Source organism: Orbicella faveolata, unplaced genomic scaffold (genome assembly GCF_042242905.1).
Source record: "Orbicella faveolata isolate gen_17 unplaced genomic scaffold, um_ofav_v1 contig_27, whole genome shotgun sequence".
NCBI lineage: Eukaryota > Metazoa > Cnidaria > Anthozoa > Scleractinia > Merulinidae > Orbicella > Orbicella faveolata.
Window position 1 is genome coordinate 7,551,248 of NW_028301555.1, and position 17,838 is coordinate 7,569,085.

The 17,838-nt window shown below is 38.8% G+C and overlaps 2 protein-coding genes across 2 annotated transcripts; one reads left to right on the forward strand and one right to left on the reverse strand.

Moving 5' to 3' along the window:
• Window positions 1–181: 181 nt before the first annotated feature.
• On the reverse strand, window positions 182–7,863 carry LOC110054816 (transmembrane protein 163a-like). Its single transcript, XM_089297208.1, has 8 exons — window positions 7,489–7,863; window positions 4,961–5,083; window positions 4,311–4,354; window positions 4,075–4,169; window positions 3,869–3,965; window positions 3,243–3,354; window positions 2,206–2,347; window positions 182–1,779 (listed from the first exon to the last, which is right to left on the reverse strand). The coding sequence occupies exons 1-8, from the start codon at window positions 7,601–7,603 to the stop codon at window positions 1,716–1,718; spliced, it is 792 nt and encodes a 263-aa protein (XP_089153334.1). The 5' UTR covers window positions 7,604–7,863; the 3' UTR covers window positions 182–1,715.
• Window positions 7,864–8,184: 321 nt separating this feature from the next.
• On the forward strand, window positions 8,185–17,585 carry LOC110054827 (glycerol-3-phosphate dehydrogenase, mitochondrial-like). Its single transcript, XM_089297207.1, has 13 exons — window positions 8,185–8,575; window positions 9,043–9,217; window positions 9,782–9,906; window positions 10,075–10,172; window positions 10,890–11,053; window positions 11,305–11,412; window positions 12,146–12,347; window positions 12,568–12,638; window positions 12,841–12,963; window positions 13,614–13,927; window positions 14,388–14,678; window positions 15,398–15,679; window positions 16,539–17,585. Exons 1-13 carry the CDS (start codon window positions 8,489–8,491, stop codon window positions 16,656–16,658), a joined length of 2,160 nt encoding a protein of 719 aa, XP_089153333.1. The 5' UTR covers window positions 8,185–8,488; the 3' UTR covers window positions 16,659–17,585.
• Window positions 17,586–17,838: the final 253 nt, after the last annotated feature.

The following is a 17,838-nucleotide window of genomic DNA, read 5'->3' on the forward strand; positions in this document are numbered from 1 at the left end:
ATAGTTGCAGCAAAATAGTTGCAGCTAAATAGTAAATTCGTAAATATCTTTTCCCAATTCTAGGCATTCTTCCTCTTGTTTTTGGAAAATTTTCCACTTACACTATCGTGCCATGAGACAAGCCTCCAAGCTGCAACTCTTCTGTCATCGTAGCTCATACAACAACAACAGTAAACATAACTGAAGTTCTCAAAAGTTCATTTTAATTCCTTGAACTCCAACCATACGAAAACAGTCTTTGTCATTTGATGATACCATACACTTGCTACAGAGAAAGATTTGAGTTCATAAAAGGATCGATGTCGAACGGAAGTACAAGTAAAAAATAGGAAGAAAAAACAACTTCCGTGTTTCGAGAAACACATTTTTGACAGTTTCTATTATCTACGTCAACCCGTCGAAAAGTGTCTTCCTCGAAACTTAGTGTATAAGCAGTAAAAAAAGAACTAATTCTTGCACAAAACACGTTAAAAATTACGTCAAAATTTGTCAAGTATTTGTTTTGTAATCGGTCGAAATCGTTTTCCGAACCCGTCAGACACACAGTAGAGCAGAGTAGAGACATAATAATTAAATCTTACTAAACTCGTTTGAAAGGTAAGGATCCTCGTGTTTTCAGGGCAAAAAGACTTGGTTCGTAACTTTCGGTAAGTAAGAGGTATATAAAATAAATTTACTGTAATTTTCGCTGCTTACACCACCCCAAGCAAGGGGGCGACAGAAACCGCAAAAACGTAAATTTTAAAGGTAATTTTATACGATAGAACCATTTTTACAAAATGAATTAAGAAGATTATTTCTAGATTGTAATTTATAAATAGATTATCAATAATTCATAATCTATTTAATATCTACTATTACACTCCGCTAACACTCTAACTAAAATATAACCCCGCTTTAAATTAAGTATTTTACCCTCTACTCTAATTATACACTTCAATAAGTAATAGTTATTGGACCGAGTAGTGTACAATTCAGGGAGTAATCGCGCGAGTAATTATTTTAAAATCGGACGGGCGCGAAGCGCGAGGCCGATTTGAAATTACGCGCGCGCAACAGCGCGCGCAAAATGACGCGTACACTGTCCAGTCAATGCTCAAATCGGGCTGCTGATAGCCAATCACGTTGGAGAATTTTGCTATAGTTTTGATTAATGACGTAATTGTCTACACTTCATACCACTAACACTCTAACTAAAATATAAACCCACTTTAAATTAAGCATTTTACCCTGTACTTTGATAGCACACTTCAATAAATAGTGTAATTGTTCATCTGTACTTATGATCCCTGAAAAATTCTTGAGTGAAAAAATAATTTAAAATATACACATTTGTACTGCATATTTCATATAATGTTTGCCCAGATAAAATCTTGATGGAAGAATTCTTGGTGCATCCTCCCTTTGAGAGATATGTCATTTGTAGATTTGAAGTAAACTCTTCCAGGCGTTCAGTTAGTTTAGGCGCAGTGAAAAAGTGGAGGAGTGAAATAAAGGAACGAGAGGCTTGGTGCGAGGAGCAAACGAAAGTTCTCTTGCCTTCCTGTAACACCCTTCTCCCCCCATCCCCCCCCCCCCCTATTTTTTCGTGTGTCATTTTTTGTTTTGTGCTCCAACTAACTGAATGCCTTGAAGAGGCTAAATTTGAAGCAAAAAATTTCACACTAATTAAATACTACTTAAAGTATACATGTAACACCATGTTAAAAGATCTACTAATCCAAGATGTCTCCAGTTGGAGGAAGCTTTCCTTTTGAAGACAGAAGATTTCCTAGTAACCTGTTGAAAGAAAGAAATATGAAATCTCAACACAATGAGAAAATTTCATTTCACTTCAAGAAAGTACATATGTGGTAAAAGTCTTGTTTCTATAACTCCACAAAGAGACACAGAGAAAGGGTGAAAGAATTTACATTTTGATTGAATCACATTACATAGTGAGTTTTGCCTTTTCTTTCTTTGCACTCTATGTTAACTAAAAAAAAATAGAAATAATGAGGTATACAAACACTCCCAAACTTCCACAGGTAGTTGAATCTACAACTCGATAAAACAAGGAACATTGTTGTACCCCTTTATAGTGAATAGAAAAAAAGGGCTGTAAATCCCCAGAGTCATCAAATTTTAATTTCTCCTTACACTTTTACTAACAGCATGTGAATAACAGATTAGAGAATTCACTACTGCATCATACATGTATCTCACCTGATACCATAACCAAACAGTGCTACAGCTATAAAAAGAGCAACAGCAGAATCCAAATACCAGATACTTCTGTTATACTGAAATAACAATGTGCTTAAAATAATGCCGAGAGCCATGCCTGCACCTGCCGTGGAATTGAAGGCTAGAAAGAAATCACAAAATGATGTCTGTTAACAAATGTGCAAGCTGTCAGTTAAGAAAAAGAAGTCAATATGTGTTGCAGGGTTACATGTACCTCCCTGATAAGAGAGCAATTTGATATTAGCCAGTGTTCATCATAGAAGGAATTATGATTAGCAACCTGGACTCTGGATTTAGTGGGACCGGGTCATTGTTTTGTGTTACTGAACAAGTCATTCACAGCACCAGTCTGTCCACCCAGTTGTAGGGGTGGTGAATGGCAAATACGTGCGGAAATGGGAGAAGGTGAGACTAGCATTTTTTGTTGCGAGCCTGTGACATTTTGACTTCTTTAATTGCAAGACGGAGACTTCACAGTGTTTGAATACGAGCTCGAGACATTTCAGGTTCTAAGGTGTTCACAAGTCATTTAAGGTTATAAAAAAAGAAAATTATATGTACTCTGAGACTTTCTTAGCCTTGAAAAAATCGATACTGTGAGACAGCTTTGTGAAAAATATTGAAACTGCAAGACGGACATAACCACTAAAAAAACAGGCTGGGAGACCTGTGAAATTTAATAAAAACTAGTGAGATCCATGGTTTTTAAAGGACCATTCACCACCCCTAGTTGTAAAGCCTCTAATCCTTCCCTGTCCTAAAAAAAAAAAATCCACCTTTTTCTCAGCCTGTAGCAGCCCTGAAAGAGCCTCCAAAATGACAAGAGAAGAGTGATCCTGTGGTTTGGTTCATTTCCAATTAAAGCCTCCCATTAAAAGAAAGAGAGAACTATTTGTCTACAGACAACAGCAAGTTTTTGCCACTTTAAAGCTTACCTACAGCATCAAATTTCCTTGGTTAAGGGTTTTACTTATCAATTTAATGTAATAATGTATTGCTCATATTTCTTTTTATACCATCAGTCCGCAGAGCATCGCTGTGGAGTTTTTCAGCTATGATAAACTTCATCCATGCTAATGTGGTAAATGCTGCTAAACTAACACCAGAAATTGCCTCAATACCTGTGAACTGAAGGAGCAGTCACATATAATCAGACACAAATTCAATAACTGCATGTACTGTCAGGTACTTAAAAAGTAAAAAGCCATAATCAGTAATAATCAAATAATATAATTTCAAACTCACAATTGGCCAATTGGAAGCTATGTGTACTGTCCTAATATCCTGCCAGATTTACATGTATGACAGAATCTCCTAAATTAATACATGGTGCTTCTGTCATTTGAATTTCCTCAAAATTTTTACCAAGAAACTTCACTTGCACATGGCCAATTGGAGGATCAAACCTGCCTGGAAAAGCTACTAGACCCAGGCTATCAGATGTCCAAGATTGACTTTCTTTACAAAGTGAACCTAATCATATCTTTTTTGTAGATAATTTATTATTATAAATACATGTAATTATGTTTTTTTTATTTAAAAAAATGGGATTATGAGATGCCTTAATCCTTGCTCACCAAATGAATAAGTAGTCTTAATATTAACTAAAAAATAACTGATGAGAAGATGAGAATCTCCATACCCTGATTGGATGCCTCTCCACAACCAAGAACCTGAGAGCTCGAATAAAAATACCAGTAGCAGATAAAATAAATAATACCGCAATTGCTATACAGGCTCTGAAAAGGAAAAATAAACAAAAGAGAAGAAAAATGAAGGCCATATGTCGACTTAAACACAGTGCCTTCAAGAAAAACAAATAATAATCAATATCTTGGCATATATTACCTTCTTTCCCTTTCCCATGAATAAGTCTTCCCTGCTGCACCACAAAATCTCCAAATTACAACCAATGATGAACAAACATCTAAGAATGAATCAAACTAAAACCGAAATAGACAAGAGCAACTTTACTTCTAAGAACCAATTGAAAGCATGCATTTTATTCAAAGCAGGACTGAATTTTCAATTTAATGAGTAGCTGGAGGCCTCAACAGAAATACAAAACAAAAACAGTAACTTACTGCAAACCCAAACGCCGCAGAGCTTTTAGCTAAACTGGATATAACTACATAAAAAAATTGAGACCCATATTAGATATGCAAGCCATTAGGATAAATGAATAGAAGTTGTATCACTCAGTTACAATGTAGCCACCATCTTAGAATGCCATTGTGGACTAATTAAAACTATAATTCCCAAATAAAAGTTTTGAATTTAACTGGTTTTAGTAGGTCCTGTAAGGCCATTTTAAGACTGTTAAAGTTGTTGTGTATAGGTTGTACCTGAGTTCATGGATGAAAATGGCAATTTAAATACATCCTGTAAAAGGACTACAGTTCAAACAATAATAATTATTGAAACGATTCCCTTTCTCAGGGATGTCAAAAACAACAACTTCTTTTTAAATATTATTAAGAACAATGTTAAACTAATGATCAGATGCTTTCCTCAAAATTTGTTAAAGCTATGTTTGATTGGTAGCAGGACTCTGTGCTGCCCTGTTCTCTGTAGTCCTACTCGGGCTACTTCCAAGCATATTCATTGGGCATTTTATTCTAAAATTAAAATTATCAATTATCATACAAGCCACATAATCCTCACAGAACAAATTGGACTTCTCTAAGCTTAACTATTCACTCCACAATTACTGTTTCAACTACACAATGCATACCAAATGCACTAACTCTGATTACAAAGGTTGTGAATACAGAGGCATACGACACTGCAAGCGCTGCCTTCCGCCATCTGTCCATCAGCTGTGTAGGCAACTGCTTCTCCTTGTGGAAGAGATAATCTGTTTTGCGAGATCAAGTGTGATAGTTGTTGTTATACTTGACTAAAAGCAGCAGTGAATCATGCACAGTAACTTTGAGCTTATACAACAACAACAACAACAACAACAACAACAACAAGCAGTGCTGGAAATAACAGTTGGTCATTTTGTAAATGGGCACCCAAGCAAAAGTTTAAACTACATTAATACTAATTATTATATGGCTAGCTGATCTGTGAGTGGGCAAGATGAACTAAATCATACACTGTGATTGGCTACCCAGGTGAGCAAGATGGTGCTATCTTGCAAACTCAGGATTATGCACTGTGATTATGCCAAAATCCTTTATTGGCAAAGTTTGTTTGGTGAAGTCAGGCTGCATATATAATGGCTTCGTTCTTTTTGCGTGTTAGCAAATACACTGTATTGTGCATAAAAATAGCATTAGGAATGCCAACTAGCAGGACGCAGACCAATAGCCAAGGAGTTGAACTTGGGATCACCAAGAACAATGTGAACTTCATTGTGGTGAGAATGAAGTTTGAACCCGTGATCACTATATAACTGCTGTTTTAACTTCAGAACTCTGCTCAATAAAGATGTATAAGTGTTAACATCCTTTCTTATACATGGCAAGCAAAGGCAGTCTTGAAGTCATTCCAAACGATCTGATTGGTTCTTTCTTGGTCAGGATTTTGCCATATGGACCATTTCCATGGAAATGGTCACAAGCTTGGAATGGTATTATTTTTGGGCTATATAAGAAACCATTTCCATTCCACAGTCTTAAGTAATGTATTTTTTTGTTTTGTACCATATAATAAACCATATACTTAACTTAGCTTTCTCCAGCCATACTGGGGGATATTAGCCCTTGGTCGTTTTTGTATGGACCTCACTGTGCTCAGTCCATGCTGCCACAATCTTGGGCCAATATTCCCCAGTACAGCCCTCACACTCATTTCCTCAGGTGCAAATGGAGACTAAAAGGATTTTAACTTATTAAATAAATGTCCAAAATGTACAAAATGTACCAACAAAAATGTGAACAAAATAATAGCCAAATTCTAAGAGTTCTTTCACTCTTAGTGTTTTAAAACAAAGATGAGAAGTAAAGGGAGCAAAAAAGAAATATAATCAGTTTACACTAACAAAAATTCTCTGAGGTCACAGGTTTCTTGAGTGAATTCTGCCATTTTTATATATTAATCAACCCATATGTTTTGTTGTACATTAATTAAAAGAACCAATCAAAATCAGGCAAGAATCTCAGAGGGTAAATTGTAAATGAAGCAATTTCAAGATTTTAAAAATCTCCCTGAGAAGCCAGACATTTGGTAAACATATGTTACAACTTTTAATCTTTGAATATTTTTAATCCCCATGGATTGCTGTCCATGTTTTCAACACTATTTTCATTTCAGACTTACTTTTGTGAAATTCATGAAATAAATATCTTCAAATTTGTGATTTTTTTTAAGTGCATGCACTTTTGCGTGAATTCACATATACCAATTAAAAACCCAAAACTAAAAAAGGTTTCAGATGAAACATAAATCCATCTGCAAAGTAATGGGACTAATAATTAAAAATCATTAAAAATTTACAATCCGATTCAATCCCAAGCTTAAATAATGGTCACACAGGGGGGCATTTGAAATAAATTTGAGAGAAATATTTGCTTGCACAAAGTTAAATAATTTATCATTTAAACGAGAAACACCTTGAATTCTTGTTAGTGATAATTAAACTTTTATAACAATCTGATTAAATTTTAACTGTGGTTTTACTCACAAACGTCATTTCAAGATGGGCAAAACAACGCAGGGAAAAAATATTCAGAATAGATTTGTCTCCTACGATTGCTGTGTTCTTTGCTAAGGATTATATACTTTGGATTGGAGAGAGGTTCTTTTAAAGACATCGCCCTCTTCAGTCATTTACACTTAGTTTGACTTTTAAAATTTCTATTCCAGAAATGTGAGTGAAACTGACCATTATGTAAGCTTACAAATTTACGCACAAAGCTAATTTAGGGGTTCGTTTTGTAAAATCAGACGAGAAATTCGAACTGTTTTCTCCAATAAAAGACAAATTCAATCGGTAAAACGACTTAACGTGATCTATACAGTGTCAACATCGACACAGCTTGATTGTCATACCTAAGCTTTAGACAAGATATATTACATGATTTGAACGGGTGTCGTGTAACTCGATCAGGAAGAATCAGTAATCGGAAAAAAATATTTCACTCGTGAAGGACATCGCTAGCTTTTAAAAGGCAATAAAAATTGAATGAAAGAAATAACAAGAAATCAAATTACACCCTCTAAGAGGACATCGATAAGATTACTCAAACACTGCAACAACATCCGATCACTACATGCTTAGCCAAATAAAACAAAAAATGTTTACATGAATCTTACCGTCGTCCAAGGGCGACACACAAGGAAATCCATCGATTTCATTGGACTTTTCCTTCGTTGCAATTACACTTGTTAAGAGTACAGTCGAAGCTCCATATTTTGTAGTGTCTTCCATGGCAATTCCAATAGGTCATCCAAGCTGAAAGCGAGGAAAACCCATTTTGGTTGACTTCGTTATTATGCTCAAGGGTTTCCAGAATTTTTCGAAATGGACAGCGAACTAACCACTGTGGAAGTCTGGGTAATTGTTTACTGAGTCTGGGGAGGCCTGGAGAGAGGCGGGAATGAGCAAGGTCGATTGGTCAGAAAACTCTGATCAGACTTGGAGAAAAAAGATAAAAATAAAAATAAAATAAAAGAAAAGAAAAAAAAAAGAAAAAACTAGGATATTATTGAACCTACATTTAACTGTTGTAAAGAGAAGTCCTACCCGGTCACCATGATTAGAGATCTCGTTTGCAAACGTGGAAAGACCTGCTTCAAAATATAGATTCATAAGTAAAGCGTCAAGTAAAGTCGCAATATGATGCATGCAAGCATGACCTTGACCTTTTAAAAAGGCAAATTCTACTATAGATACCAGGTAGTCTGACTAGGTTACGTGACGCAACGCCTGCGTGACTACGTGACTCCGTGACTCCCTAACCTCCCAACTACGGAGGCCTGGGAACTTCAGTAGCCCCAATGAGGGGATCTGGGTAGGGTTAGTGGTTTGTCATTTCACTTTCTAAATCCCTCCGGCCGGGGCTGTATGTTCTTTGGTTAGGATCATCAAAAAAGCTCTCCAGCCGAAGTATATTTTTTTTATTAGTACAATACCATCTGATTCTCCTATTGGAAAGCCTCCTTGTTTGGTCATTTGAGAGAGTTCAACAAAATCGATCGCCAATGAAGTGACTCAGACTTCGCCACACAGTCGGCCGCTTTCAACATTCTGGAAGCGTTTCTGACATTCTGTTAGCCATTGTGTCTATTCACAGACTGTTCAGTTCGTTTTGTGATGTCTTATGCTCGTATTTTGGGTGGAACAGCCGCCGTTAGCGGTGGACTTTATGCATATTACAGGTTTCGTGACAGTGGTCAACAGGTTTGTAAATTACATAAGCTTAACTTTACTTGTACACAGAATTTTGTACATTAATTATACTGTTACAGAAAATTTTCCCTCTGGAGCTGCCGAATACTTGACTCTGCCAAGAATGCTTGAGTTTAATTAAGGACTTGCATTAGCCTAGAAGTGTTTTTGCATCGACCTTCATGGGTCATTAACTAATTTGTCAGGCACTCTGGAACAGTTTGTTCTAGGCTTTTATTAATGAACGTGTTCTGTTATAATCGTTTTATCCGATCTTTATTAAACGCTAGGAAGTGCAACTGTAATTTCTGTGGTCTTAGCCTTTTTGTTTCAAAGAACATTATGCAATTTGATTCTTCTGGAGAAGAGAAACAAAAAGCAGGACTTTGACCCTCCTCTTTTACTCCCTCAAAGAGGATATCCCGACAGAGCAAATGTTGTTGTTTTTGCATAAATTTGGAATTTGAATTCTGTTTCAGAATTCTCTTTTAACAGTAAATGCTGCAGAAAATGTAGCAGTTGTGAGACCAAATGTTCCTTTACCATCAAGAACTGTTCACACCAACTCACTGAAGTACACTCCAGAATTTGATGTGTTAGTGATAGGGGGAGGTGCTACAGGATGCGGAGTGGCCCTTGATGCCGTCACCAGAGGTAAGAGATTGTGTAGTTCCAGGAATAACCATACCTCCCCCACGGAAGGTGACCTCCCCCCCCCCCCCCCCATCACTCTGGAAATTCCAATTAAGCTTCACACGTTTCTTTAATGTTTTGGTCTTACAGAACCCCTCAGCCCTAGGAAAGTCCAATCTCTTTTGTTGGGGGGAGTATGGATATTATTAAAGTTGACAGTCTCAAATTCTTTAGTAATAGCATGGTAATTAGATGCAGGGACCTTTTGTTTTTTTTTTACTGACCTCTGCATTGTTCAGTTCCAGAAAATATCCATACTCCCCCCACAGAAGGGATTGGAATTTCCTGTGGGGTGGGGGTTCTGTGAGACCAAAAAATTTGAAGGCATGTATGAAGGTCAATCGCAATTTCCAGAGGGGTGGGGGGGGGGGGGGGACTTAGAAAAATTCCCTTCTGTGGGGGAGGTATGGATATTTTCTGGAACTACACATTGAGTTATCCAGTATCATTGTATAATCTTCCTAGGCTAGTGAAGGCAGTTAAGGCCCAGTCAAAACACCTCTCAACTTTTGTTTTTTTTCTTAGGTCTTAATACAGCATTGGTGGAAAGGGATGACTTTTCCTCAGGAACCAGTAGTCGAAGCACCAAATTGATACATGGTGGTGTGCGGTATCTACAAAAAGCCATTATGCAGTTGGATAGAGAGCAGGTGAGATCATTATTTGTCTGAATTTCACTATGGAGATAAATAGGATTGTAAGAACGATTCCTATGGTTTAATGAAAATGAGAGGGTCCAACTGTAATTTGATGTCTCATATAACAGTATTATTTTACTGGTTAACTTTACATAATTATGCACATTTTTGTTTTTGCAGTATCGCCTTGTGAAGGAAGCATTACATGAAAGAGCTAACCTGTTGGCTATTGCACCGCACTTATCTGCACCATTACCAATCATGCTACCAGTTTACAGGTAACTGTAGCAATTATTCATGGGTGACCTGTGTGAAAGCAATGAATTCAACTCGTTTGTTTAGTCCAGCAATGAAAGTGCATGCCTTAACTAACTGAAACTAAAATTTCACCTGTACCTATCTTCTCCAGAACATTTGGCATATAAGGCCTCTGCACTTCACTGCAAACCAGCTCTGTCAGCCACTGCAATGTACACCTCACTGCAGGCCGTCCACCCAGCTCTTTCTCTCTTCTCTTCTGCTGTCCTCCTCCATGTTGTCTTGAGTCTATGTCTCCTTTGGCTTAACTAAAATTAAGTGGTGTGTTTTTCATCACTGAAAACTTTTTTTACCTAAAGTAAAAGCCTTCTAAATGAGTGGCAAAGTGGCATGTGAAGAAAAAGGGAGCAAAAGGATGAGGCAATCACCTAACGGCTCTCTGTACATATGTTTAGTAGTTCCAATTACTGAAAATTTCATATACATAGTCACATGGAAATCTCAGTCTTCATGTTTAATAAACCAGCCATAGAAATCTAGTGCAGCTACAATAGCCTTGAGAAGTAAAAATTATAACTGTTTTGAAGGGGAGAAAGATTGTTTGATACTTGCTTACATTAGTGATTTTTAATATTAAATTGATGGGCTTGAGAGGATGGTGCAAAGGCTCAACAAGCAGTGGACCAGTCCTTACTAGAAGTATTAACAGCAATTAATGTATAGTGTGTCCATTTTAGATGGTGGCAGCTTCCTTATTTCTGGGCAGGAATCAAGATGTATGACCTTGTGTCCGGCCGAAAGTTGCTTAAGAGTAGCTATGTTGTTGGAAAGAAGAAAGCAGTGGAGCTTTTTCCGATGCTTAAAAAGGAGAAATTATGTGGTGCAATTATTTATTATGATGGTGAGCTAAATTCTTTTATATTTGACATTTATCTATACATGCAGTTCCCTGAAACCCTCACCAAGACACCACCCCAGTATAGGGACATCAATGCTGTTAATTCTAAATGGCAATTTAAAACTATTCCCAAACATTGTGGTAGGTCTGCAGTGCATTGTGAAGGTTTCAGCAACATGGTTCTCTGTGCACACTCCTTGCCAAAGTTGCCAGGCAATATTATTGTTATTTAGCGGCTGAGGTTGTATTTATAGGTCAGCACAATGATGCAAGAATGAACCTAGCTATTGCCTTGACGGCTGTCAGACATGGAGCATCTGTTGCCAATCATATGGAAGTCTTGTCTCTACTCAAAAAGAAAGGTACGTGGTAAACATGTTAATGATTGTGTGCCCAGTTAAAAATACTGGGCATGATATGATTTGAAGACAAGGGGACCAGTCAGTGAGGAATTGTGTTAGGTCAACAGAAAAGGGCTTCACCAAGTTGTCAGAGGTTTTTTAAAAACTTTTTAGGTCAGGTAACCCACCATGTTCAGTGGCAAGACTTTTTCTTATCTGTAACACAGTCAGGGATCTGCAGTGTGTAAAGAAAGTCATGGGATCCTGTTTAGGCCTGGATTTTTTTCAGGCTCTAATTTCACAACGTGTGCATAACTGCGATGATCAATCATGTCTTTATATCTTTCCCTGCAGTTCAAATAAATGATCTTTCATCTATTCACTTGTATTCTTCACCATTTATGGGTATATTATCAACTCACAAAGTGACCACTGAGCACCCAGTTGGCTTGATAGCTCGGTTGGTAGAGCACTGCACCTGTCCAGTTTTTTAGAGGTCATGGGTTTGAATCCCGCTCAGGCCTGAATTTTTTTCAGGCTTATATTTCACAACTGCTTAAGTTGTGTACATAAATGCAGTGATCTATCATGTCTTCATATCTTTCTCCGTACTGAGTTCAAATATATGATCTTTCATATATAATTCACTTGTAGAGTATTTATAAAAAACTAACCAAGGATCTTTACAACTGGCTGTACTTTAGGAGTGGCTTGTTGTAAATTAATTAACACAAAATTTGTACTCACATCCCAGAGGAAGGCAAGGAGGATGAAGTAGTTTGTGGAGCACATGTTCGTGATGCGATAACTGGTGAAGAATTTGATATACGAGCCAAATGTGTCGTGAATGCCACTGGCCCATTTACTGATGGAATCCGTAAGATGGATGACCCAATGGACTCTGATATCTGTCAGCCAAGCTCAGGGGTGCATATTGTACTGCCAGATTACTACAGGTATTTTGTCTTATGTAACATAAATTACAGCACCATATGATAGAACTAGTGCTTAACAGCTTTCATTTGAATGGTCACACACACTAGAGTTCCAACCACTGATGTCAAAGTTAAAACCACTCTGTAAAGCATAATAAACAGTACCAGAAAAGGTCACACACTCTGTACTTGCAGCTGAAAGCCATAACTTACATTGTACCACAATGATCCTTTTTTTCAGTCCAAAACACATGGGACTTTTGGATCCTGCTACAAGTGATGGACGTGTCATATTCTTCCTTCCATGGGAGGGTAAGTTAAACTTGTGTACTTATATTACTTACTGTTTATTACGGAAACAGAAGGCAAAGGACTGATAGGGCGGAATTGTGTTTCTCGTTAGTTGTGGCATGAACCAGTGACAAATAAAGTTGATTGATTCATTGACTGACTGACTGATTGATTGATTGATTGATTGATTGATTGGTTGATTAATTGAAAAATTATGTTGTAGGAAAGACGATCGCTGGCACGACTGATTCTCCAACAGAACTGTCCTACAACCCTGCACCTAAAGAAGCGGAGATTCAGTTTATCCTTAGTGAGATCAAACATTACCTCAGCGCAGACGTAGATGGTGAGTCATACAGTAACATTAACCTCTACTTAACATGACACTTCACGAAGCTTACACGACGAGAGATCTAATAAAATTCCGTACTGTTGACGTAACCTTATAGAGGTCTGTGAAGTTTCTCTGCTTGGTTGTTATTTGCGCGCGAAAATTCGTAGCTTAGCAACAACCAATGGAAGTCAACATACGGATGGGACCGAAGAAAATCGCAAAAATCTTAGAAATGTTCCGTATTTTTGGTAAATGTCTTGAGAAGGGAAATTTCCAGTTACGTGGAAGATCCCGGAATGAAACGTTTGGATTCATTGCGAAAGCGGAACGTTTTAATGCAAGACAACTTTTGCGTTAACACGAGAAAACTGACTGGTGTTCTGGAAATGGAGTGTTAAGGCCGGATAAAGTAGAGAGTTCGTGAGGCTTGGGGTGTGTTATTTGGATGTTAAGTTATGTTGGTTTTCTTCAAGTCTCGTCAGCCGTCATAAGCGTGGTTGAAATAGCTGAGAGTATGCCAGTCTTATTGTAAAACAGGAGAAAACTCTCACCGTCTTCCGCGTTTAAAATCGTTGAGAGCGTTACTAACCTTAAAGTATGGTCTCGGTGGACATAAAATCCTCTTCCAAAATATGTAAATTTGTAACAACGTTCTCTTTCAGTTCGCCGCGGTGATGTCCTAGCGGCCTGGAGCGGAATCCGACCCTTGGTTATAGACCCCAACTCCAAAAGCACCGCCTCGATCGCACGCAACCATCTGATCCTGGTCAGCAAGAGTGGACTGGTAACGATCGCTGGTGGAAAATGGACGACATACCGATCCATGGCAGTTGACACAATGGAAACTGCTATTAAGGAGCGCGGGCTCAAGCCGGCCAGGGATTGTCAAACAGATGGACTTTTTCTTGAGGGAGGGGAGGGTTTCTCGTCAAATGACTTCATTCGACTTGTGCAAGATTTTGGTCTCGAAGTTGAGGTTGGTTGACGTGAAGTGAAATAGTTTTCCCTGTTTACTTGTGCACTTGAGATGATATTCAGACCTTATCGTGAAACAAAAAGCATCAGATTTTTTCGTAAAGTTTATTGCGGGGTCAAACCTGAATGTCACGAAAGAAAAAGCTACTAGATGTTAAAAAAAATTGCAATGATGTTTTTTATAAGTGGAAGAACAATCTCCCCCCAACAAGTTTTGTTGGAAATCGATGGAGACCAGTAGAAAGAATTTGCGTCTAAATCAGGCTTAAACTTCACAACTAAGCAAGTCTCAATTAACTTGAGGATACTGAAAGTTTTCTAAGCTATTGAAATGTTTTATTTAGAGTTTTCTTGCAATGATGCCGTGTCAAATTCTCTTTAGGAAACTTACAGAAATTGTTTGATTTGGTAAGGAGATTTTATATGTTAACTGCAAAATTTGTTCCATGTTCCTTGAACAGGTTGCCAAACACTTGTCTCATACATATGGGAACAAGGCACCGGAAGTCGCCAAACTAGCCAGTATAACCGGAAGTCGTTGGCCAGTCGTGGGGAAACGACTTGTGGAACAATTTCCGTACATCGAAGCGGAAATCCAGTACGCTGTCAAGGAATACGCGTGCACGATCGTAGACATCCTTGCCAGAAGAACGCGCCTCGCGTTCTTAAACGCCGAGGCTGCGGCCGACGCTATTCCGAAGATTGCCGAGATCATGGCGAAGGAACTGAAGTGGTCCAAAACAAAGAAAGAGGTAAACGAGATGTAAAATTTTAAGGTCGGCACACACTAGAAGACATGTTGTGGGGTCGTAAAGCGAGAACAAGCCTGTTCGTGTAGGGTGCATGTTGCAGGGACAGTAAGCAAGCTGATGCACACGAAGCGGATATTGGTTCATTTCTATGTTGTAGCGGGGACAGTTTGCAAGAGCAGTACACACGATGCAACATTGAAAATTGAGGTCATTTTGTCCCTGCTTCATGACTCACTAATTCAAACCAGCTGATTTTCATGCAACATGTTGCGGGGACAAATTTTTCTAGAATTCACCAGATCGGGATCACCACGTCTGTTACACAGGAGTGCGTTTTAGCCCCGCCGGAAAAATTTGAAAACGGAGGTTTCATTCTGAAAACGCATCAAATGTTTTCCGCCCACACTACGCCGGAAGAATTTTATAACGCAACAATCACCGGTCATTTTGGATTTGTGTTTGGGGAAAACTTATTCAAAGAAATCACATGATTACCGTGACGCCATCGCTTTCGAAAAGTTCCGTTTTCAAATGCGTTCCGTCCACAAGAAAACGAAAAGCTGGCGTTTTCAAATTCCTCCCGGCGGTTTGAAGAGCGTTTCGAAAAGCAGATTAGTGTGGATGGTAGGCCTAACCGTAGAAATAAAGCTGCGCTTTAAAATTTCTCCGGTGTTGGGTGGACGCTGTCGTAGTTTCTGAGTCGCTTTTTCATTTACCAGGCAGAAATAGCTGAAACGCACAAGTTTCTCGGAGCCATGGGATTGGACGTTCAAGAGCACGTGCGACGCGTGGAGGTCAATTTTAGCGAAGACGAGATCAAGGAGTACGAGAGAGTGTTCCAGCGAGTCAACAAATCCAAGACTGGCTGTGTAAGCTCACTGGACTTGAGAAACATGCTGAAAGAAATGGGAGAGGAAGTGTCTGATAAACAACTTCATGATGTGATAGCTGAGGTGGATACTAATAGGAATTCTTGCGTGGAATTGGACGAGTTTTTGCAGGTAAGAAATGTAGGCAGGCGGCGTCAGACTAGTACTCGATCCAGACCGCTCCCTCTTTGAAACAATCCAAGCCTGCGAACACGCTCCCGTCTAGCCCGCACGAACGAGGGAGCCCCCCCTGTCCCGCCCCGATCGCTTCGCCCTCTGAATTCTTCAGTTTCGCGCTCGTCTGCTCACTTTGCTCGCAGAATTTTTTTTCCGTCCTCGCCGGGAGCCTGTTCGCAGGCTAAAGCAATCCAATCTGACCCGTAAATAGCGACTGGGTAAGAGTCTGAGGCTGCGTTGTGTTCTCGGGAAAAACACTTTCCTCTCGCAGTGCCTCACGCCACCCAGGCGTATAAATGGGTAAGGGCAAATTTAATACTGGGGGTAACCTTGTGATGGACTAGCTTCCCAACCAGGGGGGAGTAGAAATGCTTCTAGTCACTTCATGCTACAGAAACTGGGATAAGTTCCGGCGGTATGGACCACCAGTTTTCGAAGTTCTATACCTTCCGCCAGCAGTGATCAACATCTAATTTATCGTTGTACAACATCAATACATGGCTGAGTTGTCAGGTGGTGAGAATTCAGTAACCAAAATCTTCAACTAGTGGGTGCGATCTTTGATGTAGCACCAAATTCTCAAAGGAGAATTTATAAGAATTTACCCACAGATGACCTCCACCTCTTTAAAACTTCTATTTTGATTCGTTCTTGTTAATCTGCACCTCTTTTGTTTTTAGGGCTAGGGGCATTGTTTGTGTTGTATACCTATTGTTTCGTTTGGCGAATCATGAAGACCCTTGTAAACGGTGCGTGGTCGCCCATTACCCAACCAGTTAGGAGAATTGAAATTCACAGCTTTTTTTTCTCTCAGATGATGAGTGCTCTCAAGACAGGAGCGATTGCCAACAATCGGTTTGCCGTCATCATTGAACGTCATCACAAACATTTAACTGAAGAAATTCCAGTGGACAGGAGTGGCGGCGGGCTGTGACGTCATAAGCGCATTTGGCCAATCAAGGCCGTTCCTTTTGGCGCGAATTTATGACGTGTAATATTACTGACCAATCACTTTGTTGTCACGAACGTGATCCAAAACATGTCCCGAATTGAATTAGATAGAATTCAGTTGACTGCGGGGAGATTAATTGAAGCGGGTCGGGATAGTTTGGAAATTCAATTTAATTCAGACGAGAACCTTAAAGAATACTCACATAGCACTGTAAAGGAAACGTAATTTCCAATTTCGTAGTTTTGGTTATTGATACTGCAACCTATGAGCTTAGGTCAGTGCCAGGTTGTTAGTCCAGAACTTTAGGAAATTCCATGCAATCTTTGGCCTAGAAGTTTGGTGACTTCAGTACTCAACACAAATTTGGCCACAACAGATTATTTTGCAAAGCGGCGTATTTTCTTTTGTATTCATGCTATCAGAAGTTCAGTATTATTTGAAAATTTTGCAATATGGAGAGCAAGTAAAATGTAGAAGGTAGCAAATTTTCGATGGGGATGGTAAATTAAAGGGACAACTAAATTGATGTTAAACAAAATCTCCCTAAGTTTCTGTAAGGAATTTACGGTGAACGGTGGGGAGAAATTGTACATTGACATTGGACCTTGTGGTCTAACGTAGGATCGCCTATGTAATGCTTTCAATATATGATACAAATATATATAGAATAACCTTTTTTCCTGGCGTTGAATTATAGTTTTTGTCAGTGAGTGTTGTCTTGTAGAGTGCGTACTTAAAAGCACGTTTTCTTTTTTTTTTTTCCTCTCTCTTCTATTAACAGTGGGTTAAAAATTATGGCATAAAATAAAACACTATTTATAGTTATGTACAAGTTACGCAAAAAAACGTCTTATAGCCGTAACTGGCTGACGCGTTGCTACAATAAAATATCGGTATTTTCTGTGTGAAGACTGTTTTTGTACGCTTCGCATTGGCGCTGATTGCGTACGTTTCGAATAAAAAAAAAAACTTTACAGAAAAAATGGTTTCCCAACCTCGATCGATTCTTTGGCCACGTGGTCGGTGAAACGAGTAGCCCTGAGGAGGAGAACTGAACCAGGATTTTGTCAAGAGCAGGAGGTTCAGTCAAAGCTGACCGAAAGCGCGCGGTTTCTAGGAACAAGGCTGTAGTCTTACACTTTATCGGCACTTGGTTGTATTC